This window comes from Miscanthus floridulus, chromosome 6 (assembly GCF_019320115.1).
Source record: "Miscanthus floridulus cultivar M001 chromosome 6, ASM1932011v1, whole genome shotgun sequence".
In the NCBI taxonomy this organism is placed as follows: domain Eukaryota; kingdom Viridiplantae; phylum Streptophyta; class Magnoliopsida; order Poales; family Poaceae; genus Miscanthus; species Miscanthus floridulus.
In genome coordinates this window covers 23,164,542-23,179,488 of record NC_089585.1, presented here as the reverse complement: position 1 = coordinate 23,179,488, position 14,947 = coordinate 23,164,542, and the positions used below count along the sequence as shown (strand labels likewise).

The following is a 14,947-nucleotide window of genomic DNA, read 5'->3' as shown; positions in this document are numbered from 1 at the left end:
ATGCCTTGAAGATCAAGCCAGGCTCCACATTGGTGAAGCAGCGCCTGCATTGCTTCGACGAGGAGAAGCGCAGGGCCATCGGTGAGGAGATTGCAAAGCTTTTGGCGGCCAGGTTCATCAAGGAAGTATACCACCCCAAGTGGTTAGCTAATCCCGTTCTGGTATGAAAAAATTGTAGGAAATGGAGAATGTGTGTCGACTACACGGGTCTTAACAAGGCATGTCCAAAGGATCCATTTTCTTTGCCACGCATAGACCAAGTAGTCGACTCAACCTCATGGTGTGAAACCCTTTGCTTCCTTGATGCATACTCCGAGTACCATCAAATCATGATGAAAGAGTTCGACCAGCTCGTGATATCTTTCATCACCCCATTTGGATCGTTCTACTACATCACGATGCCGTTTGGTCTAAAAACATGGAGGCTACATACCAGTGTTGTATGCTCAAATGTTTTGGGGACCTCATCAGGCGAACAATTGAGGCCTATGTGGATGACATCATGGTCAAGTCCAAACGGGCTGATGAGGTCGTAGCCAACCTAGAGCAGACCTTTGTGAAACTCTGAGCAAACAACATTAAGCTCAACCTCGAGAAATGCATTTTCGGGGTCCCAAGGGATATGCTGCTGGGTTTTATCGTCTTCGAGCGTGGCATCGAAGCCAACCCAGAGAGAATCTCAGCCATCATAAGGAAGGGCCCGATTCTGAATATAAAGGGGGTACAACGAGTTATAGGGTGCCTCGCTGTGCTCAGCCGCTTTATCTTGTGCCTCGATGAACGAGGTCTCCCCCTCTATCGGCTCCTAAAGAAGGCTGACCATTTTGAATGGATGCCCAGGGCCCAGGAGGCACTTGACATGGTCAAGCAGCTTTTGACGAAGGCCCCGATCCTAGTCCCTCCGACCGATGGGGAACCGCTTCTGCTCTACATCGCGGCCACCATGCAAGTGGTCAGCGCTGCCCTAGTGGTAGAGCGAGAAGAAGAGGGGCATGCCCTCAAAGTACAGCATCCCATGTACTTCATTAGCGTGGTCTTGTCTGATTCTAAGACTCGCTACCCAAATCCAGAAACTCCTATACACCATCCTTATCGCCAAGAGGAAGTTGCGTCACTACTTCGAGTCTCATCTAGTGATGGTCGTGACGTCCTTTCCTCTCGGTGAGGTCGTCCAAAACCAGGATGCCACAGGTAGAATTGCGAAGTGGGCACTCAAGCTGATGGGTCAAGGCATTTCATATGCCCCTCGGACAACCATCAAGTCCCAAGTGCTGGCTAATTTCATTGCAAAGTGGACCAAGGTCCAAATGCTATCAGCAGCCATCGACCAAGAGTACTGGAAGATGTAATTCGATGGATCGCTGATGAAGAAAGGCACCGGCGTGGGGCTGGTCTTCGTTTCGCCCCTCGGGGTACGCATGAGGTACATGGTTCACACCCATTTCCCCTCCTCCAACAATGTGGCTGAATATGAGGCACTCATCAACGGCCTACGCATCGCCATCGAGTTAGGTATCCGATGACTTGACATCCGGGGCGACTCCCAGCTGGTCATCAACCAAATCATGAAGGAATCAAGCTACCACAACGCCTAGATGGCTGCGTATTGCTAAGAAGTCCACTAGCTAGAGGACAACTTCGATGGTCTCCAGCTCAATCACATTCTGAGGCGTCTCAATGAGGGGGCCAACGCGCTGGCGAAAATGGTGTCCGACCGAGAGCCAGTGCCAATGGGCATCTTCGCTAGTGATTAGTACAAGCCCTCGGTCTGCTATGAAGAGCTAGAACAGACCGGTGATGGGTTGCCTGCCCTGGGCTCAGGGACTAACTAGACAATGGCTCCATCCAACCTCAAAGTCATGGAGCTTGAGGAGGATCCAGTGACAAAGCCTGACCCTTTGGCCAACTGGAGGATTCCTTACCTTGACTACTTCCTTCGTGAGGCGCTGTCGATGGACAAAATGGAGGCTCGATGACTCCCGCATCACGCCAAGTCCTTTGTCCTTATTGAGGGCGAGCCCTACAGGCGAAGCCATCCTAGGATCCTGCAGCGCTGCATCCCCGTTGAACGAGGGAAGCAGTTATTGAGTGATATCCACGGTGGGGTCTACGAGTACCATGCTGCGTCTAGGACCCTAGTCGGAAACACATTCCAACAGGGCTTCTACTGGCCGACCGTAGTAGCCGATGCTGAACAGATTGTGCGCACCTGCGAAGGGTGTCAATACTATGCTCGGTAGACCCACCTATCGGCCCAAGCACTCCAAATGATCCCCATCACGTGGCCATTTGTGGTCTGGGGGCTCGATCTGGTCAGACATCTCAAGAGGGCGCTAGAGGGCTATACACACTTGCTTGTCACCGTAGACAAGTTTACAAAGTGGATAGAGGCTCGACCAATCTCCGTGACCAAGTTCGAGCAAGCCGTGTTGTTCTTCCTTGACATCATCCATCGCTTTGGGGTCCCGAACTCCATCATTATGGACAACGGCACGCTGAAAGCTCTAGTTTGGTTTTGGTGAATTGATGAAACCCTAAGTGCTAACCTAGTTTATCAAAGTGATTATGAGATAGGTAGCACTACTCCAAGTAGTGAAGCAAATGAAGATCATAACATGATAATGGTGATGCCATGGTGATGATCAAGTGCTTGGACTTGGAAAAGAAGAGAAAGAAAATAAAAAAGCTCAAGGCAAAGGTGAAATTGAAAAGAGCCTTTTGGTTTAGTGATCAAGATACTTAGAGAGTGTGATCACATTTAGGATCGATAGTCATACTATTAAGAGGGGTGAAACTTGTATCGAAATGCGGTTATTAAAGTGCCACTAGATGCTCTAACTCATTGCATATGCATTTAGAATCTAGTAGAGTGCTAACACCCTTGAAAATGTTTGTGAAAATATGCTAACACACATGCACAAAGGTGATACACATTGTGTTTAGCACTTGGGAGCAAGGGTTCAAAACTTCACCGGTGGAGTGTCCACCAGTGCCCTATATAGAAAAGACAGGGTTTCACATAGTGCACTGGACGCTGGTCATGTTGTGACTGGACGCTGGGGTCCAGCGTCCGGTCAATGGCGTGCAGTGAAGGCCGCCCTCAGTCTCTTGACCAGACACAGGCGACCGGACTCTGGCTGAACACTATTCAGCGTCCGATCTTGCTGATGTGGCGGCGCACAGAGGAGACAGTGAGTGACCGGACGTTGGGTGAGTCTGGCCGGGCATGACCAGACGCATCCGGTTGCGAGTGGAACCTTACTAAAAACGACCGAATGCTGGGGTCCTGCGTCCGGTCACTTTGAGCAGCACGTCCGATCATAACTTAAATGTACCGATGACCGTTAAGATCGGGTGATCAGCATTTGAAGCTGGGGCCACGTGACATGCATCGCGCGACCAGACGCTGGGGTCCTACATCCGATCGCCCTGAATTCTTAGAGAACAGAGAGCCAATGACTCTATTTCATGGGGGCTTCTATTTAAGCCCCATGGCCAGCTCAAGCTCACACTCTTGGCTATTTGCATTGACATAACAATCTTGTGAGCCTAGCCAATGCCCTCCCACTCATCTCCATCATTGATTCATCATCTTTGTGAGATTGGGAAAGAATCCAAGTGCATTGCTTGAGTGATTCCATCTAGAGGCACTTGGTGTTTGTGTTTCACTGCCGGATTCGCTTGTTGCTCTTGGTGGTTTCCACCACCTAGACGGCTTGGAGCAGCGGAGGAGGATTGGCACGAGTTGGTGATTGTTCGTGTCCATCTTCGGTGATTGTGAGAGGACTTGTGCCTTCCCCGGTGGAGTGCCGAAAGGTAACCCTAGTGGATTGCTCATGTCATTGAGTTACCTCACTTTTGGGTAGGTTCTTGCAGTGTCAATTGTGTGGACAAGGTTCGTGCATCACCTCTTAGCCACTGAACCACCAAGTGTTGGTCGACACAACAGGAACGTAGCGTGTTGGCAAGCACATGAACCTCGAGAGATAATTGTTTGTCTCTTGCTCTTTGGTATTCTCCTGGTGATTGAGTTATTATTCATCTTGTGATTGGTTCACTCCTCTACGCGGCGGTATAATCACCTTACTTACTCATTTACATACCTGCAAACTAGTTGTAGTAAGCTCTTTAGTGTATCTAGAATTGAGAGCTTGCTTTGTAGCTTAAGTTCATCTAGTGGAGCTGTTTAGTGTAACAAGTGTGAGAGCTCTTTGTGAGTAGTGACTTTGTAAATTGTGTGTCTAGTGATCATAGTAACTAGAATTGTTGGATAGGTGGCTTGCAACCCTTGTAGAGCTAGAGCAAGTTTATTTTTTGCTATTTGTCATACTAATTAAATTACTCTAGTTGGTTTGTAGATTTTTAAATAGGCTATTCACCCCCCTCTAGCCATATTAGGACCTTTCACACGTAGTTCACTAGAAAGAAGTTCCTCCGATTCTATGATGAATACCACATCCGCGTCGATTGGGTTGCTGTGGCGCACCCCCACGTGAATGGGCAGGTCGAACGTGCAAATGACATGGTCCTACATGGCCTGAAGCCTAGGATCTTCAACCAGTTGAACAAGTTTGGTGGACAAAGGGTCGTGGAGCTTCCCGTGGTGCTCTAGAGCCTAAGGACGACCCCCAGCTGAGCCACCAGCTACACACCATTCTTTATGGTCTATGGTTCCGAGGCTATCCTCCCGACTGACCTTGATTATGGAGCACCATGGGTCAGGGCGTATGATGAATAGGGAGCCGAGGCGTCCCTCGAGGATGCCATGGACTCCTTCGCTTGGCCAAGTACTAGCAAGCGTTGTGCTCCGTCGAGTGTGGGGTTAGGCCTTTGACGTCGGGGACCTGGTGCTCCGCCTCGTCCAGAGCAACAAGAACCGCCACAAGCTCTCTCCACCATGGGAGGGACCGTACGTCGTCGTAGAAGTGCTGCAACTAGGCACCTACAAGCTCAAGACCATCGACGCCGAAGTCTTCGTCAATGCCTGGAACATCGAACAACTACGTCGTTTTTACCCTTAGTATACACACACTTTCTCTTATCAGTTTCGCTACCAACTCTCTAATCTTTAGTAACACCCGACCCCAGCAACGGCAGGGGGTTAGGCCTCACTCAGGGGCTGATATGAGCATATCTATCTAGTAGATATTCTCTACACCCGACCTTTTCTCCTGTTAAGACCTAGAAGCAAGGGTTGCAGAAACAGACGCTGAGTAAAACTGATCGGACTGCAAGAAACCTATGCCCCAATGGCTATGGTGTTCCTACTCACCAGCATGATCAGAGTTTTTTTCGCACCCTGAGCTTTTCTAGCCTTAACTACAGAAAGAGTCAGTACGCGTCTAAGAGTGTATCCACCTAGCAAACATTCTCTATGCCCAACCCTCTCTCACGTTAAGACCTAGAAGCAAGGGTTGTGGAAACGAATGACTGAGTAAAGCTGGTCGGACTATGAGAAACCTACGTCCCAGCGGCTACGACATTTTTGCTCACCAGCGTGATCAAAGTTTGTTCACCCGCACCCTAGGCTTTACAACCTTAATGACGGAAAGGGTCAGAATGCATTAACCTTTTTATACAAAAGGGGAGAAGGGCTAAAAATCTATTTGGCCATAACAAAATTTAAAAGCTTGTTCACTTGTTATGAGTTCACCACCTGGCTTATCTGCCTAACTAATTTTTTTGGGGAGGATGATCTCATCCTCTATCTTTGTGGGAAAGTCCTGTGCTAGCGGGTCACCCAGATCGGTCAGATGGCTCAGGCCACTGTCGAGAGACGAGCAAGGAGCAGTAGGATGGCCCATGCGGGTTATGCTGACCCCGTCACGAGCGATGGACCCAGATTCCACTCGAACATACCCGGTAAGAGCTTCCCGAACCCGTCACTCGAGCCATTAAGGTAAGTCCTATGCCAGCGGGTCACCCAAGTCGATCAGATGGCCCGGGCCGCTACCGAGAGACGGGTCACCCTTAATTTACGCACGTCTTCTCCTATTCGTTTCGCTATCGAATCCATGATCTCTAAGTGACGCCCGACCCCAGCAATGGCCAGGGGTCAGTCCTCACTCATGGGCTGGCAAGAGTGTCTATTCGGTAGACATTCTCTATGCCCGACCCATTTCTCGCGCTAAAACATAGAGGCAAGGTTTGTGGAAACAAATGCTGTGTAAAACTGGTCGGACCGCAAGAAACCTATGCCCCAACAGTTGGATGTTTTTTTGCTCACCAGCATGATCAGAGTTTTTGTCTCCGCACCCCGAGCTTTATCCTCCACCTTCCTAAGAAGGGTTTGGAGGGGCCCACTGGTAGAATCTCCATCGTGGAGAACCCAGTAGGTCACCCAAGTTGATTGGACAGCTCAGGCCGCTATCGAGAGACAGGTCATCTTTAAGTGACACCTGACCCTAGCAACGGCAAGGGGTCGGTCCTCACTTGGGGGCTGGCAAGAGTGTCTATTTGGTAGACATTCTCTATGCCCGACCCCTTTCTCATGCTAAAACCTAGAGGCAAGGTTTGTTGAAATACACGCTATGTAAAACTGGTCGGATCGCAAGAAACCTACGCCCCAGCGACTACAACATTTTTTCTCACCAGCATGATCAAAGTTAGTTGCCCGCACTCTGAGCTTTAGCCTCTGCCTTGCCAGGAAGGATTTGGAGGGGCCCACCTATGGAATCTCCATCGAGGAGAGGCCAGTAGGTCACCCAAGTTGATCAGACAGCTTAGGCTATTGCTGAGAGACAGGTAAGGAGCAGTGGGAGGCCCCATGCGGGTTATGCCGACTCCGTCACGAATGATGGACCAGATTCCACTCGGACATATCCGATAAGAGCTCCTCGAACCCGTCACTTGAGCCCTCAAGGTAACTTTACCAACTCCCATTCCGCTTTTCCAGTGCATGATCATTCATTCATCCATTCCCATGCATGCTTTCATACATTCATCCATACATTCATCCCATACGTCCAAGCATCGCATATGCAATTATTGCATCACAACGCTTCACGTCGCGACACGAAGCGGTAGTCGTCTTATTCGATATGAGCGGCGACTGACCAAAGTTCTAAGGCCGGCCCACGAAGGGCTCGAGGCTGCCTCGCGTCAAACAGAGCTAGGGGAGAAAATGCAGATGAGCCCCAACAACCTTTGCCCGACCCGATCAGAAGAGGATAGGGTCATCTCGACCTTCTCGTTCGATCTTAACCTTGAGCCATGCCCACAGAATGTCCATCGAGGGGAGGCAAACGGGCCACCTAAGTTGGTCTCCGGAATGACTCGGGCATCTGTCGGGAGGCGGGTTAAGGAGCAGTGGAATGCCACATGAGGACTATGTCGACCCCATCATGAACGACAGACCCGGATTCCACTTGGACATGCCCGTTAGCGAGTTCGCCGAGCGTGACACTCGAGCCATTGAGGCAAGTGTCGTTAGCTTAGCCCCTCCGGTTGTGGAAACCACGGATAGGGTGACGCATAAAACTCGATCGACCCCTACCGAGCCCAATGGGGCTCGGAGGCTCGAGCCGTCCGACCCCAACTCAGGAATCCAGATAGAGGTAGGGACATTTGTGGCTGTGGACGTACGGCTCATCGCAGTTGTAGCAGAGGCCAAGCTTGCGATGGTCGGCCATCTCAGCCGAGGTGAGGTGCTTGAATGGGCGCGGTGGCGCCGAAGATGACGCCGTGGCGGAGCCCGCAGCACCGGCCGTAGGAGTGGTCATGGCCGGGGGTGGCGTGGCTATGGCGGTCAGGTGGCGACGAGGTGAACGGGGTGGCAAGGCCGGGAGCGCGAGTGGTGGGGCGACGTTGCGGCGCTCGTAGGCGCGTGCCAAGTTCGTGGTGAATTGGAGATCTTGTGGATTGTGGAGCTCGACATCGATGCGGATGTGCTCCGACAGGCCTCCCGTGAAGAGTTGCGCTTGTTGATATGGGGTGAGGCGCCCCGCGTGCGCCATGCGCGGCTGGGAAAGGCAGACGAGCCAAATCCGCCAAGTGATTCATGCGGAGAGGCGGCCCGAAACGTTGATGGCAAAGGCGCTTGAATTCCTCCCAAACGAGCTCGCCGGCGTTGCGCTCCAGGACGTAGTACCACTGCTGCGCAGTACCCGTGAGGTGGAAGGAGGCGAGCCACACCTTGTCGCCCTCAGGGGTGCGCTGGGCACGGAAGAACCGATCGTAGCGGTTGAGCCAGCCGAGTGGATCATCCTTGACATCGTAGGAGGAAAAGAGATTTTGTGGTAGCGAGGAACGGCCGCGGCCTCGTGTTCCGGCGGCACGTGGGGAAGGGGTGGCGGCATGTGCATGGCAGCGGTGGATGCTGGCAATGGCGCTTGCATGATGACACGGGGGGAGGGAGAGTGGGGGAAGTTGATGTGGGTGATGGGTACGCCCATGGATGGCTGTCTCGGCTGGGTGGACATGGCCATGGATGCCAGCAATGGTGGCGCTGACGCCTGTATGGAGGGCATCATCGGTGGCGCGGTGGAAACCTCCGAGATGACCGGGCCGGAGGCCGGGAGTTGTGGAATGACCCCGTAGCCAGGCAGGCCGTACGACAGGAACGGCGGTGCGGGCGCAGATGGACGGCCCTCGACGGCCGCCAGACGCGTGGAGATGTCTCCCATCTGGCGTTGCATGCCGTAGATGGACGCAATTAGGGCGTTGAGGGCGTCGGTGGGGATAGCGGTGAGCTGTGGAGGTGGAACGGGGAGTGGAGCGGTGGGAACGATAGCGGCGGAGCTGGCGAAGGCGGGAGCGGATGGGATTACATGGAGCGTGGTGGTGGTGGTGGCGGCGGTGGTGGGAACGACGATGGCGGACAACGCTCTAGAACCGGACATGGCTGATACCAGATTGTTGGAGCTCGAGTTGCTGCGAAGGTGGTATGTGTGTGAGGTGGTCAGACGTGGTTTGAACGCCCGGCGGCGAGGTGGCGGTGCCATGCTCGGTGCCGAGGGCTAGGGCTAGGGAACAAGTGGAAGAGAACGAGAGCTCTATCGCCAGAGAGCAAGAGAGAGATTAACTCTAACCTCTGGCTAATCCTTTCATTAAACAATTGTTCAGGCCTTATAGGCAAATCCCAACAAACTGCTAACAAACTCCTCAGAACACTCAAGTGATCTAACAAACCAAAGAATGGCTAACAATCAAACTAACGATCCTGGAAATGTGACGCCAAGCCGCCGTGGTGACCGCGCGTCCGCGCCCAGCGCGCCGTGCTCGCTGCACGCTGGCCCCTTAGCCACGGCTGCGCTTCCTTCCCTGGTAAGTGTGGCCCACCATAACACCAGGTGAGCAGGATTCTGAGTCAAAGGAGAAGATGGATGAACTCGCTGTGTGGCTGCATGAAAAGGTCGATGAATTGGAAGATATGGATTCTCTGAACCAAACTCTGATTATCAAGCTAAGGATGAGCAACGATGAGTTGCAAGATGCTCGGAAGGAGCTGATAGATGTAAGCTACCACATTGATTGACCAGCTATCCAATATTATGCTCTGTTGTGCTGTCTCAAATCAATGGTGGCACCTAAGTATTCTTTGGTTTGGCATCATATGTCATGCACATTCTCTTACTGGTTTGTTGAATGCTTTGCAGGGCTTTCAGGAGCTTGCTGTTGTTGGCCAAGCTAATATAGGTATAAAGAGAATGGGTGAGCTTGATCTCAAAGCATTCAGAATCGCTTGCAGGAAAAGGTTATCAAAAGAGGATGCGGAAGTCACTTCTGCTCTCCTTCGTTCAAAGTGGGAAGAAGAAATTAGAAACCCAAACTGGTTCCCTTTTAAGGTTATAGTGGTGGATGGGAAAGAAATGGTATGGCCCTTGATCACTCACAATTGCTATCTTCCTCTCTAGTTCTGTCTGTTTATAATGTTGAGTCATCAGTTTCGTAATAGTGGGCTTGCAGTTTTGCAAGTGGTCACATGATACATGGTAACATCTATTGGGTATTCTCTGGCTTAGGAAATTCTTAAAGAGGACTATGAGATGCTCCGGGAGCTAAAAGAAGAGCACGGTGAAGAAATTTATGGGTTGGTAACAAAGGCACTGCTTGAGATCAATGAGTACAATCCTAGTGGCCGCTATCCTGTACCAGAGCTGTGGAACTACAAGGAAGGCCGTAAGGCAACACTGAAGGAAGCCATCCAGCACATCATAGAGCAGTGGAAGACTCACAAGAGAAAGCGTTGAGCCAATTGGTTGGGGTTCTTCTGCCTGCGCTCTCCTGAGTTTTGCCATATAAGCTCTTTTTTATAGGCAAATTTGCCATATAAAGTTGATACTAGTTTCATTGGATCGTCACTCTTAATTGACTCCTAAGTCCTAATGATGAGTGGTCAGACATTGGTTGGCTAATATTATCGTTAAGTTGTGGGGGGTTCGGTCTCGATTATTCTCCTGTCGTTGCATGCCGAAGCAGAGGCTTGCTGTTCTTGCATGATACAGATGTGAGCGCAATTCTTTCTTGATATTTGATCGTACAGCACCATTGACCGGCTTTAACTTATGCCTGGCGACTTTGGGTATGGATTACTACCAAAACTTCGATGTGCCTAAAATGTGTTGCAGCTATAAATTATTTGTTTTGTCAAGTAGCATCTATGATTTTACAATACCGAGCATTATGATCTTGCTGTCTGATTCAAGCACTATGATTGTTCAAAAAGTGAGTCTAACTCAACTGGTTGGTGGGAGGTATGATCATCCATCCATCCATCTGAGTCATCTATCTGAGTCCTCTTACACTCGAATTTAGGTACATATTTCTTAGTATACATTGATTGATTAAAAACACCTAATTTCTCCTAGGTTAGTCTCATTTTTATACATTGATTGATTAAAATGTTTTGGACATTAAGGTTTAACTTTGTTACAAATCAAATTAGCTTAATATTATTTAACTGGTCTAATTCTAAGTTGACAGCAAACGAGAGCACAAAACAGAAGAATTCACATACTGTTGGATCAAAGAATGCTTGTACATATTATTTTACTTCTTATAATCAAATACGATAGACGATAATTCGCATATATGGGCATGACAGAAAACAGTATATGATCTAATGCTTACAAACGAAATATAATAAATTGAAATTTACATATAAAACAAACAAACATGCAATCGAAAATATAATTAATAATGAATATTTGCGTTCATGGCTCTTCCAATCCGGAATTATGAGTTCGTCTTCGGCAACTACTGCTCATCGATCATCATTGACTCGTTGGATCCTGCGAATCTCTTCAAGGAAGCAGCTTAAGTGGCCTGATCATGGCATTGTCTTCGTGGTCCAGGATCTGAACAAGACCACGACATCACATCAGCATCTTTGCGGATACATGAATGAATCAAGGGAACATTCATGCGACACTTACGTGGCAGTGGTAGACGTATCCAGGCTCCGCCGTGGCGTCGAAGGGGAAGGGCTGGTTGGTGTCCACCAGCTTGAACGCCACCACCACCGTGGTCACGAACCCCGGCGGCACCTTCACCACGTTCTTCCACGTCTTCTCGTGGTCCGGCACCGGCACCACCGGCCCGACCGCGTGCTGGTCGACGCCGCACTTGACGGCGTCGTTGAGCTGCGTCATGCAGTCGGTGAACGCCTGCAGGTCGACCAGCTGCTGCATCTTGACGGCCTGGAACATGCCCAGGTGGATGTGCAGCGGGTGGTTGTCGGCGGTCAGGTTGATCACATGCCACAGCTCCGTCGTCCCCGACCTCGGCGTCTCCGTCACCGGGTCCTCCAGACGCAGCCCGTTGATGTAGAGGTGCGTCGACTGCCCGGACGGCGTCTGATACTCATACATCACGATGTACCTCGTCTCCGACGTCGGCCCCAGCGACGCCACGTTGGCGTACGGCACCTCGCGGTCCGGCACCGTCGAGTTGTCCGGCAGGTCGCGCGGCCCGTTCGGGGTGACCACGAACTTCATCACCTTACCGGTGAGCGGCCCCGGCGCCGTTCCGTTCGGGAACGGGTAGGGCGCCGAGTTGAGCATCTCGACCTCGGCCGTTGGCGACACCGAGAAGTCGACGACGACGTCGAATATCTCGGCCGGGGAGATAAGGAGGCTGGATACGGTGACCGGCGCGGCGAGGTACGACGCGTCCGAGCCGACGACGTGGAAGGGAATGCCGTTGGAGAGCGAGACGTTGAAGTAGCGCGCGTTGCTGGCGTTGAGGATCCGGAAGCGGTGGCGGCGGCGGTGGACGGCGAGGAACGGCCACGCCTTGCCGTTGACGGTGACAGCCTCACCGAAGTACTCGGGCTGCCACTGCGGGTGGATGGACGGTGCGACACCCGTGGAGTTCATGTACAGCGAGCCGTCGACGTTGAAGCTGCGGTCCGCGACGACGAGGTGGAGGTCGTCGTCGTCGCAGGGCAGGTCCATGGGGACGTCGATCTCCGGCTTCTCGATGACGTAGGCGCCGAGGAGGCCGGCGAGGAGGTTGGCGCGGGTGAGGCCGAGCGCGTGGTCGTGGTACCACAGGTTGCCCGGCGGCTGCACGTTGGGGTACCGGTACGTGGCCTGCGTCCACGCGGGCCCGGTCTCGCGGAACCCGGCGGTGAACCAGGCGAAGGCGCTGCCGTCGTCCTGCGGCGGGTGGGCGCTGCCGTGGAGGTGCACGACGGTGGGCACGCCGCCGTTCTTGGGGATGGCGGTGGGCACGGTGGGGTCCCACGGCAGGATGTGGCGGTCGGGGAGGTGGTTCTCCCACGTCACGGACAGCGGGACGTCGTGGCGCGCGACGATCGTGGGGCCCGGGAACGTGGCGGAGTCGGCGCATTGGCCGTACACGAACACCGGCGTCTCCGGCAGGTCGCGGTGGAATTTCTGCCGGCGTTGAGTGAAATTGCATCAGCATGTCAACAACATTTCTTGGACAGTAGTTCTTTTTGTCGGCTATGTACGTACGTACGTACCCATTTCTTCTGGAACATGCCGATGGTGAGGTTGACGGGCACGACGCGGCCCTGTTGGAAGCCGTAGCCGCGGATCTTGGCCATCTGCGCCAGCGGGTCCACGTACATCTGCAGCGACCCGGCCACCTGCTGCAGCAGCGCGGCCGTCACCGGCGCCGGCGGCACCTGCGCCGACACCGCAGCAACTCCAGCAACAGCGACGAGCACCACGAGTGCAGCAGCTACGCGGTGCGGCATCCCCACCATCTGCAGCCATGACATTGACATTGCAACCAAAATGTGTGAAGAACATCACACGATTCCACAAGATACTAATCTGAATTTAATCCGCCACGTGAGAGGCGACTGGCCAATAAGCTGGAGTAGTTGATGACAACTAACCTTGCCGAACCAGCCGAAGGAGCTGGAGACTGGCATGCAGAGTGAAACAAGGGCGTACGTGTGGCGGACACACGACTGATGTTGATGACAACGTAGGGAAGGCATCTATTTATAGGAATAGGAGGACTAATTGAGGCGCATAAACAGTGTATGAACATGCACGCAAGAGGGAAACGAGTGAGATGATGCTCAATTAGTTGAGGCCGGCCAACCCGACTTTGATTAGGTGTACTGCTTCTACACACTCCATTTTAAATTCAAATAATTGTCAACTAAGCTCGGGTAGTCAATGGGTACAAGAAGAGCAGAGTTTGCTTGCTTTCATCAGATTGTTACCTGATCTGAACTTCCATTTGGCAGCACCCTGCTGAAAGGGAAACCGGGCGGTAACTGTGAGGAGTTCATCTCACGAGAGGTGGCAGTTTAGTGTCCGTTTGCTGTAAACGTGCTACTACATGGAACAAGAAACAGCCTTTCGAGTAGGAGAGCATACGCATGAGCTAGTACTCTCATCACCCAATTAGCAGATCGAGGAGTGACTAATAATCGAATATCAGTTGGGCACGTTAGGTGGCCGGCCTCCTGAATCAAGTAGTAGTAGCACTTCCCCCTGATGACAGAGAATTACGCGGTATTAAAAGTCAATCTCCCAACTAATCTACACTGGGCAATATAAATTTCGTACTCAGTGCTAACTACTTGTACTGAAACCTGATTCCAGAGTCCAGACTACTACTTCCTTGGCTACAAGTTACTGTAAAATACAAGGGGCGCGTACATCGTACGTACTACATATGCATAAGCATAACAGATTGTGGTGGTCTTCATCATCCGTGGCAGTGACGAAGTACCAATAAGGCCGCAGTTTTGGTTGACATTCTGCTGTCATTCCGATGTGGAATCGCCACCAAATCATTGCGGGATCGAGCTCAGAAATTAAAAATTCTTCACATCTCTCGTTAGCTGTCAAGCATGCATATATGCAGCCATGCAGGGTGTGTAGCATGTAGTTTTGTACTACTTACTAGGGCGATTGACGAATTCGCCTGCGTAAAGCAGCGTGCGTGCCTTGACGGAGGAGGACCATCGATGAATGTAGATAGATAGATATACGTGCACGTATCTGCACCAACTAGTTGCGGACCCGGACGACCTCGAGATATATATATATATACACATGTACAGTTGGAAAAGGTGGCGACGGTTGATATGCATTGGTGAAACTGTGTGCGGCGTCCCAAGTTTTGTGGCCTGTCACACGGCTTGGTTGTGTCTACATGAAAGCCACATGTTGGACGGCACAGATGCATACACAAAACTCTACTAAAAGCCTCATTTGGATACTTCTCGTATGGATAGGATGTGGGCCAAATTTATGCATGTCATCTAGGGAACTTGACCCACGCTAGGAAAGAAAGTCCATGGCTGGCAAAATATGGAAAGAAGTTCAATTTACCTCACTCAACCACCGGGGTTGTCCGATTTTCCTCCCTATCTAGAAAACCAGTTTTTTTAACCTCCCTCAACTTTTGAAAACCATTCGCTTTTGCACCCTGGCGGTTTTGATAATGGTTTTGCTGACGTTGCACCATGCCAGAGGGGTAAATCAGACTAAGTTGATAGTTCAGGGAGGTAAAT

General features: G+C 51.5%; 2 protein-coding genes across 2 annotated transcripts; one reads left to right on the top strand and one right to left on the bottom strand.

The window, feature by feature from the left end:
- The first annotated feature begins 9,319 nt into the window (after positions 1 to 9,319).
- LOC136460346 (factor of DNA methylation 5-like) lies at positions 9,320 to 10,190 on the top strand. Its single transcript, XM_066460083.1, has 3 exons — positions 9,320 to 9,454; positions 9,597 to 9,812; positions 9,963 to 10,190. Exons 1-3 carry the CDS (start codon positions 9,320 to 9,322, stop codon positions 10,188 to 10,190), a joined length of 579 nt encoding a protein of 192 aa, XP_066316180.1.
- An 897-nt stretch (positions 10,191 to 11,087) lies between these two features.
- On the bottom strand, positions 11,088 to 13,174 carry LOC136457844 (multicopper oxidase LPR1 homolog 4). Its single transcript, XM_066457845.1, has 3 exons — positions 12,929 to 13,174; positions 11,376 to 12,839; positions 11,088 to 11,297 (listed from the first exon to the last, which is right to left on the bottom strand). The coding sequence occupies exons 1-3, from the start codon at positions 13,172 to 13,174 to the stop codon at positions 11,244 to 11,246; spliced, it is 1,764 nt and encodes a 587-aa protein (XP_066313942.1). The 3' UTR covers positions 11,088 to 11,243.
- Positions 13,175 to 14,947: the final 1,773 nt, after the last annotated feature.